We start from the raw sequence: 8431 nt of genomic DNA on the forward strand, positions 1-8431 counted from the left end.
TATGTATATAAATATACTTCACACCTCGCCTCCCCTTACATTCCTGACGCGCCCCCAACGGGTCTAAGGTTAAAAGGAAAGCGCCAAGAACCATAGGCAAATAGATCTCGAGTTTGCCCCCCCAACACACCCCAATGTTCTGGGTATGTCGGGAGAAAGGAGAGGAGGGGGTCCTGGTTGGGGTCTGGGTTGACGCTAAATGCGGGGATGCAGGACCGCGCCCAGGGCCCATATTGTCGGGGTCTCTCAGCTGCTTCAGAAGCTCACGGGCGGACCTCCGCGTCCCATCCCCGTCCTCCCTCGCCTCCGCCAGTGTCCGTGAATCTCTCTCCCGTTGGGCCGCTGGCGGGCGGGTCAGGGAAGGTTGGGCGCAACCGCGGGAGATGAGGAACGGCCTTGAGTGAAGATTGATCTTCCTTAAAATGGTTGCCACCGGCGTCATTATGACAATCAAAGTTATCGCCAAGAGGCTCAGCCGCCAAGCCCAGGCCGCAGAGAGCTGCGGTAAGACTGTTCGGCGACTCTCTGCGCCCGGACTCAACGCTGGGAATACCTGTGGCCGCAGGTAAGGGGCTGGGGTTGATGAGGGGAGGAAAGAGAAGGAAGAAAAGGGAGGGCAGCAGGGAGGTAGGGGAAGAAGGCTGTCTCCTCTTTCCTCTTTTGACCTCGAAGTCCAGCGCCTTTGCCGCAAATAATTCCATTTGAGGAGTGAGGGGAAAATCTGGCAACGTGAAAGTGGAATCGGAGCGCTCGTATGGCGCTGTAAATCTCCACTGTGTTTAAAGTTAGCTGTCGAATTATGCTATCAAATCGTTCAGCCTAGTTCGTTTCCCCTCGGGAAAATGCGTAGGCGAGAAGGCTATCAGCAGGATTATAAAAGTAAAAAACCGGGGACTTCGAGTTCAGATCTCACTCTGCAAACGGAGTTAGAAAATCAGAGAGGACCTAATGATTTCCGTTTGGAGGCGCCGGCCCAATGCACCTCCGCGGCCACGTAGCAAGAAAGCGCTTTCAAAACTCTAGGCTCTCTCTCTCTCTCTCTCTCTTTTTCTCTGTCTCTCCCTCTATCTCTCTCTCTGTCTCTGTCTCTCTCTCTCTCCCTCTCCCCACCCCCCACCCCCGGGGTGGGAGGAGAGCATTCAGGCTGAGGTGAAGAAATAGGGAGGGAGAGAACTCCGGCGTCCTATTTGCTAAATAAAATACATATTTGGTTCTGAAATCCGAAAGATAAGTAATCCAGACAGGAGAGGCGCAAGGTCTTCTCCTTACGCAACTCTTCCTGCATCCTCCCCCTTATCTCCCCCTACTTACGCCCGCAGCTTGTAAATGTTAAAACAAAACGAAAAAAAAAAAAAAAAAACCTTCCGGAGGATCTACCCTGGAAAGTCAAACCATTATCTATTATTTAATGCGTATCTGTGTCCAAGGAAAAATGAGGAAGGCGCTGCATGATTAGGACCTAAGGGGCAACCCAGCAAACTGAGAGCGTAATGATGCCCCTAAATGAAGGGGGAAATGTGCCGCGGCGCGCTCTATTAATCAGACTGTCAATTTCACCCCCGAGGCCAAACCCCCGGGCGAGCAGAACTGGCTCCGAGCGGGCAAAGGACCGGAGCCTTCCTCCTCACTTGTCTCTTCTCGCCTCCTACCTGGATCTATTTGTCTGCTCTGAAGCTGCCTTCATTACCCACTGACAGGAGCGTGTATTTATTTGCTTATAAACCTGTTACAATAAATGATTATTCGAACAGCGTCATTCGTACCTTAATGACGAGCGGGCGCTACTTTTTGATGAATGACATCTCGGGCTCGGAAGGATGTATGGGTCATTTTGACCAGTCATTCCCTCGCTCTGGCATCCCACAATTTTTCCGCCTCCCTCCGAAAGAGATAATAATATTTAGAGGCGTTCGCTGGGGCTGAATGAGAATTAGCCCTAGGCGCAGCCTATCATTAGGACGGGACAGCAGGGCCACTGTGACATTTTTAAGAAAGCTGAGATGATGGAAAGAATAAGAAAAGAGATGATTCTGATGGAAAGAGGGCTGCACAGCCCTACGGCCGGCAAGAGATTCTCCAATTTGTCCGACTCGGCTGGCAATGCTGTGCTCGAGGCCCTGGAAAATTCGCAGCACCCGGCTCGCCTCAGCCCGCGCCTGCCGTCTGCCCCCCTGCACGGCGCTCTGGGAGACCTCCCTGCCAAGGGCAAATTCGAAATAGACACTTTGTTCAACCTGCAGCACACGGGCAGCGAAAGCACCGTCTCCTCCGAAATCTCCTCTGCCGCCGAGAGCCGCAAGAAGCCGGGCCATTATTCAGAGGCGGCTGCCGAGGCCGACATGAGCAGCGACGTGGAGGTGGGCTGCTCCGCGCTGCGCTCCCCCGGTGGCCTCGGCACCGCTCAGCTCAAGGAAAACAATGGCAAAGGTAACCGCGCCGGCCGCACCGCGCAATTCAGTCCCATCCTTTTTGCTCCTCCGCGGCCCCTGCCAGCCCTTCCCGGTGCCTTTGCCCCTCTCAGACCCTCCACCAGCAAGCTGCACCGACCTAGCACGGGCGGGGGCGGGACGCATGTCTGGGACAGTGCCCTCCCGTCCTGCTCCTTGAGTTTTCCCGCAAGGCTCAGGCCTGCGGAGCCTGGAACACCAGGCCCGCCCACCCGCCCTCGCTCCTGAGTCCGAGAAAATGTTTCTGCGCTCGTGTCTGAGAGCCCGAGCGAGCCGGTAGACCCTTACTTAGTCAGCAGCCGAGTTGCTTTTGGAAAAGGTACCCTGGGCAACTACTCTGAACTCCGGTGCCTCTGAGCCTTCAGGGCCGAACGGAGGGGGTATTCTTCTGGGTAAGTCGGCGGAAGCCTCGCCGGGCGTCTCTGCTAAGGTCAGCTGGAGAGAGTTGAAAAGTAGATTTCACCCCCTATTGGCTTGGGTTTGAGCTGCTGCTGTCTTGGAACTCTTAAAATATTCGAAACCCTGAAGACTCAATAAAGGTTAGAGGCCGTACAGAAAGCTGCCCTGCGGTCTCCAGACCATGGCAAACCCAGAGCTTCCCAAACTGCGCCCAGAGGTAGGCATTTTCCCTCGGCCACGTTTCCTCCTTAGTTGACAATTTCTAATTATTAAAAAAGAAATCTCCTAATTTCGTTTCTATTATTTGCTTATGAAGGGCTCCCCAAACTTTATTGATTCCATTAACCGCAGCAATTTGTAAGCATGACAGACCCCATCAATTCTGGCAGCGACTCTCCTTCCTGACGGGGCTTCCCCGATCCGAGCGCAGCACCAGCGCGGGGCTGTTGGCCCTACAGCCACTCATGCGCTGTTGGCCGTTTGTTTGCCAGGGTACGCAGAGAGCGGCTCGGCTGCCGGCACCACGACGTCGGCATCGGGCTCAGGCCTTGGAAGCCTGCATGGAGGCAGCGGAGGCAGCGGCGGGGGCGCGGCGCTGGGTGGCTCCGGCTCTGGCGCGGATCAAGTGCGGCGCTACCGTACGGCGTTCACCCGCGAGCAGATCGCGCGCCTGGAGAAGGAGTTCTACCGGGAGAACTATGTGTCGCGGCCCCGCCGGTGCGAGCTGGCCGCGGCGCTCAACCTGCCCGAAACCACCATCAAGGTATCGATTCCAGTGCGTGCCTGCTCTGGCCTCCTCGGGGGCATCTAGGTTGATTGTTTCTTTTTCCCCTTTCCCCTTTCTGGGTGGCTAGATTTAGCTGAAGGTCTGGAAATCCGCCGGGGGTAGTCACCAAAGGAATTGGCTTATTTATTTCTCGGCTACCGAATCCGAACGGTTGTCCCGCCTGACGGATCTAAGAAGGCCCCCGAATGGTCACTCCAATGCTGCAAGCACTTGCCTCTGCTCCATTGTGCCCAACGCCTGGCCAGATGCCCCCTCGCCCATATCCACGGCCCCACTTTCCCCTAGGCGGCAAGCCCAGTTGGTCTTTGTTCCTCAAGCAGGAACCAGAGATGAAACTTTTCATTTGCTCTTGAGCTTGGAGATTTATTTTCCGCATAAATCGTTACATGGAGAAAAAGATACTGTATTTTAAAAATCGATTGGTTTGAGACAGTAGTTTCCTAAACATTTTCCTCTTGGGCAATGAAAAAAGGGCAACCTCTTGCGGGGAAAAATGCAACGAAATTGTCCTTATTTATATATAACTTTAGGTTATTAATTTTATTATACGTCTGGGAGAGATAGCCGGGAGGTTAGGCGATTTGGTGAGCCCTTCATGGAGCGTTCGACACTGCAGAAAAAGAAAAAAACTCTACAGGGTAGGGGAGGAGTGTGGAAGTCTCCCTGTGGTTTGCACGGGCTTTCTTTAATTTAGAGTTGTGACGAATGATGTCTTTATTAGATAGTGTTGGGAGGGGTGGAAACGTAACCTTTCCCGTTTATGGAGACATTGCTCTACCCACTCATTTAAGGCAAACGATTCCAACAAAATCATCCCTTCAATATCAAAATCGGACCCGTGCCCCTAGGGACAGGTCCTTGCAGTTCTGAGGGCTCAAGACTTCGCGCGGAGACCTCTCAGAAAAGCTGAGCGGCAGCCTCTCTTCAAAGGCTGCCCAGAATCCCTGTGCAAATCCTGGGATTGAGAGAGGGGTGCTCAGCGAGACCGGCACTGGTGGGTGGCAGGAGGGAGAGGAAAGGTTGGGTTGGGACAAAAAAGTCGCAGCAAGAAGTAAGGGAGTAAAAGCCTGAGGAGCAGCAGCAACCGGACGCGGGGGAGAGGACCCTCTTCGCTGAGGACGGTGTGCCCACGGCGGTCCACACACGGCCGTTCACACTTTCCTAGCTGCGGGAGCACAGGATACTCGGGGTTGGGCTTGGTCGGAGAGAAGTAGGCCAAACCATTCAGAGGTCCGGGAGGGGCAGAGGTCCCGGGACAGGAGCAGGGAACACGGGACGCTCCCTAACCCGGGCTGCGGCGCGTCTCTCCCCGCAGGTATGGTTCCAGAACCGGCGCATGAAGGACAAGCGGCAGCGCTTGGCGATGTCCTGGCCGCACCCAGCAGACCCCAGCTTCTACACCTACATGATGACGCACGCGGCCGCCACCGGAAGCCTGCCCTACCCCTTCCACTCGCACGTGCCGCTGCACTACTACCCGCACGTGGGCGTCACGGCGGCGGCGGCAGCGGCTGCAGCCTCTGGCGCGGCGGCCGCGGCTTCGTCGCCCTTTGCTACTTCCATCCGGCCACTGGACACCTTCCGCGCCCTCTCGCACCCCTACTCTCGGCCGGAACTGCTGTGTAGCTTCCGCCACCCTGGTCTCTACCAGGCTCCCGCGGCCGCCGCAGGGCTCAACAGCGCGGCTTCGGCCGCCGCGGCCGCGGCCGCGGCAGCGGCTGCGGCCTCCTCCGCGGCGGCGGCCGGAGCGCCCCCCAGCGGCGGCTCTGCACCCTGCTCGTGCCTCAGTTGCCACAGCAGTCAGTCGGCGGCAGCAGCCGCGGCAGCAGCTGCCGCAGCCCTGGGCTCCCGGGGTGGCGGTGGCGGCGGTGGTGGCGGCGGCGGCGGGGGCACAGGGGCCGGAGGAGGCTCGGACTTCGGCTGCAGCGCGGCGGCGCCGCGTTCCGAGAGCGGCTTCCTGCCCTACTCGGCCGCGGTGCTTAGTAAGACGGCCGTGAGCCCGCCGGACCAGAGGGACGAGGCTCCGCTCACTAGATAACTACGTCGCCACCGCCAGGGGGCCGTGCCCGCCGCTCTGAGTGTGCCCGGGAGTCCCCTGTGAGCCCCCTGAGCCCTCCGCGCGCTGCCCGCTGCTACCGCTGCCGCCAGGGGGCGCCCCGGGGCGCCGGAGGCCGAAGGGAACCTGCCCCGAATTGGGGGAGAAAGAGCAGGCGCAGAAGCCTGGCGGGCATCCCCCTAAATTATTTCTATTTTTGTATTTGCCACCCAGCCGTCTGCCCTTCTCTCTGTTTTCTGGCTCCCAGGACCCACTTGCCACCTCTGTCCTGAGCGCTTGGTTCCCCAAAGACAAACCCCTCGCCACCTAAGCTAGTTCTGGCTGTGCGCTCTCAGGCCCGGGTTGCTTGGCTGAACCGCGTGGCCCGAAGCAGCGGAGAACCACAACAAAGACAGAGGGGGATGCTGTGCGCTGGTGCTTGGGGGCGGGGGAGGAGTCGCCCCGTAGGTTTCTCGCTGCTGCTGTTTTTCTTCCATCCTTCCTTTTCTTTCAACGAGGGTGGGGGAGGTGGCAAATGTTTCTTCAGCCTGAGCTTGTTAGGGACCCTGCCCGAAGAGAGCGGGAGAACGGAGGTCTGAGAAGGCCGGGAGGGCGGATGGAGAGCCTGGGCAGCGGCGGTTGTGTTTGTGAGATTGTTTACAGCGTTCAGGAGCAAGGCGGGTAGGGTGTGGCCGCCTTCCCTGGGAAGGACAAACCCGAGGTGCTGGAAGGGGTGGCCCTTGCGCCGCCTCCTTCTCAGTCCAACACCGTTCTCTCTTTTGGTCTTTGGTTTCAGTGCTGATGGAATGGAAGCATCTTGCATATTTTATGCACAAAGTGATGGCAAAACAGGATGCCACAGCCAGGCCAGGGAAAGGAAAAGAAGGGGTTGGGGGTGGGGGCAAGATTGATAGATCGCTGTAGTATTTGAAGAGGCTTTTTTAGCTCAGTTTTCCAACTACCGGGTTCCACTCGATCTGGGAAATACTTGAATCTCTAGATATATTAGTATTATCCTAAAGCATTTCTTTAGACACTTTTCTAAGTTAGAACTCTCTATGCCCCTCGTCCCCTTCCCTCCTCGCTTTGCTTTTCCTCGGGTGAAATGGTTCTTGGCATATTTCTCACGCATGTCTATTGCGTCTTCGCCTCTGCAAAGCCACCGCTGGGTTGCTGAGACCCGCTCTGCCAACCCAGCTACTGGAGGGGTTTACTTGAACTTGAAGAAAGGTACATCAAAACCCACCAGTGTTAACTGCCACGTCAATTTTGATGCTAATAATGTGCAGATTATGACGAAAATTGCCAATCATGCTCTCTGATGGACCTCCTTTGAATGTGGAATTGGAGAAAAGTTCCCCGCACGGAGACCTGCTGTCAAGTACTAACAACCCGCTAAGGGAAGTCATTAGGAGAGACGGATAAGAGACTCGGTACATAAAACATTGTTCTTGGTGCATAGAATGTATGTTATTTAATGTTATCTCTGTTACCTGAAGTGATTTCGCAGAAGAAAGCCACGTTCTTATCATCTCAATTGCCAATTTCATTTTGGTAACTTGGACGCCCTGGGTAGACTTTTCTCTGTTAAGTTGATATTCCACCAATGTGAACAGCCTCATTAAATCAAGCCTAGATATTTCCATAATGTTCCCCGCAGAGCCACTTCGCTCCTCACATAATGAGATTTTCTGAAGAGTTGAAGCCCTAAAATAACTTGCTAGTGCATGTTTAGGCCCAGCGAAGTGGGTATGTGTGTGTATGTGTATTAAAATGTAGGTAGGCTACCTACATGTGTTTGTGTATGTGTATATATATGTATATGTATGTATATGCATATATATATATCCGTGCTCTTAAATACATATGTAAGAGATACACACATATTCATGTATACATACACATTGGCACTATTTTCTGTGGTTTATTTCAAATTTGTGTCCTGACATATTATTGTTATTTTAAAGACACTGGATTTTAAAATATCATTTCCTAAATATAGGCTTTCAGTAAACTTTTGAAAGAATTAGTTTTCCAGGAGAAATTATTTCCATCAAATGGAAAATATATAAAGGGGAAACAGTATTTCAAAATTCCTGGGATCTATTAAAATATTACCATAAAATATTAGAGAACTCCCCAATGAAATGGCAATGATCTAAAGCTTAAGTTTTTGTTTTTAAAAACATGAGACTACTTATGTAAAATGTTGATTATACCAGCTCTTATTCACTGAGTTTACATTTTTAAAAATATTAATATATAATTTAAGGCTAAATAAAATAAACCAAAATATGGTACCCTTTATCAGCTTTACCTATTTAGATTGTTAAGGTCCTTTGTTACGATCAGCTAACAGATGTATATAAGGTACTTTAGGCAATAATGTTTACATTTCCCCCAAAAAATATATATGATTGATGAGAACGCTGGTTGGTAAAATTAACATAAATTCATCATATGTTAGGTCCATTGGATCTGGTTATTATATTAAAATAAAACTGTAAATAAAGTCTTCGTGCTTTAAATATTGCTGGATGTATGAACTTAACTGTAAGATATTTTACAAATGTGCAATAATTATAAAGCTTTGTATATTACGTTATTTATTGTGTTTGGTCATGTAAAATAAATGTTATTTAAATCAAGGCAATTTTATTTGTTAAGAGATTGCAAAATGGTTTGTGCTAGTGTTTGTTTTTTAACTGTGGCATCCAGGGTTATGAGAATCTCTTAAAACAACATATTTAAATCCATATAATA

At 52.4% G+C, this 8431-nt stretch overlaps 1 protein-coding gene across 1 annotated transcript; it reads left to right on the forward strand.

Moving 5' to 3' along the window:
* Nucleotides 1-1780: 1780 nt before the first annotated feature.
* EVX2 (even-skipped homeobox 2) lies at nt 1781-8384 on the forward strand. The gene is made up of 3 exons (XM_033232115.1): nt 1781-2427; nt 3338-3609; nt 4949-8384. The coding sequence occupies exons 1-3, from the start codon at nt 2001-2003 to the stop codon at nt 5669-5671; spliced, it is 1422 nt and encodes a 473-aa protein (XP_033088006.1). The 5' UTR covers nt 1781-2000; the 3' UTR covers nt 5672-8384.
* The last annotated feature ends 47 nt before the right edge of the window (nt 8385-8431 follow it).

The sequence above is a fragment of the Trachypithecus francoisi genome, unplaced genomic scaffold, assembly GCF_009764315.1.
Source record: "Trachypithecus francoisi isolate TF-2019V2 unplaced genomic scaffold, Tfra_2.0 Lachesis_group13, whole genome shotgun sequence".
NCBI lineage: Eukaryota > Metazoa > Chordata > Mammalia > Primates > Cercopithecidae > Trachypithecus > Trachypithecus francoisi.

Bases quoted from the DNA above. Each gene is read 5' to 3' on its own strand.
- EVX2 (XM_033232115.1), top strand. From the start codon at position 2,001: ATGATGGAAAGAATAAGAAAAGAGATGATTCTGATGGAAAGAGGGCTG. The intron at 2,428-3,337 runs GTAACCGCGCCG...TTTGTTTGCCAG, and splicing joins CAAGGAAAACAATGGCAAAG to GGTACGCAGAGAGCGGCTCG. The intron at 3,610-4,948 runs GTATCGATTCCA...CTCTCCCCGCAG, and splicing joins TGCCCGAAACCACCATCAAG to GTATGGTTCCAGAACCGGCG.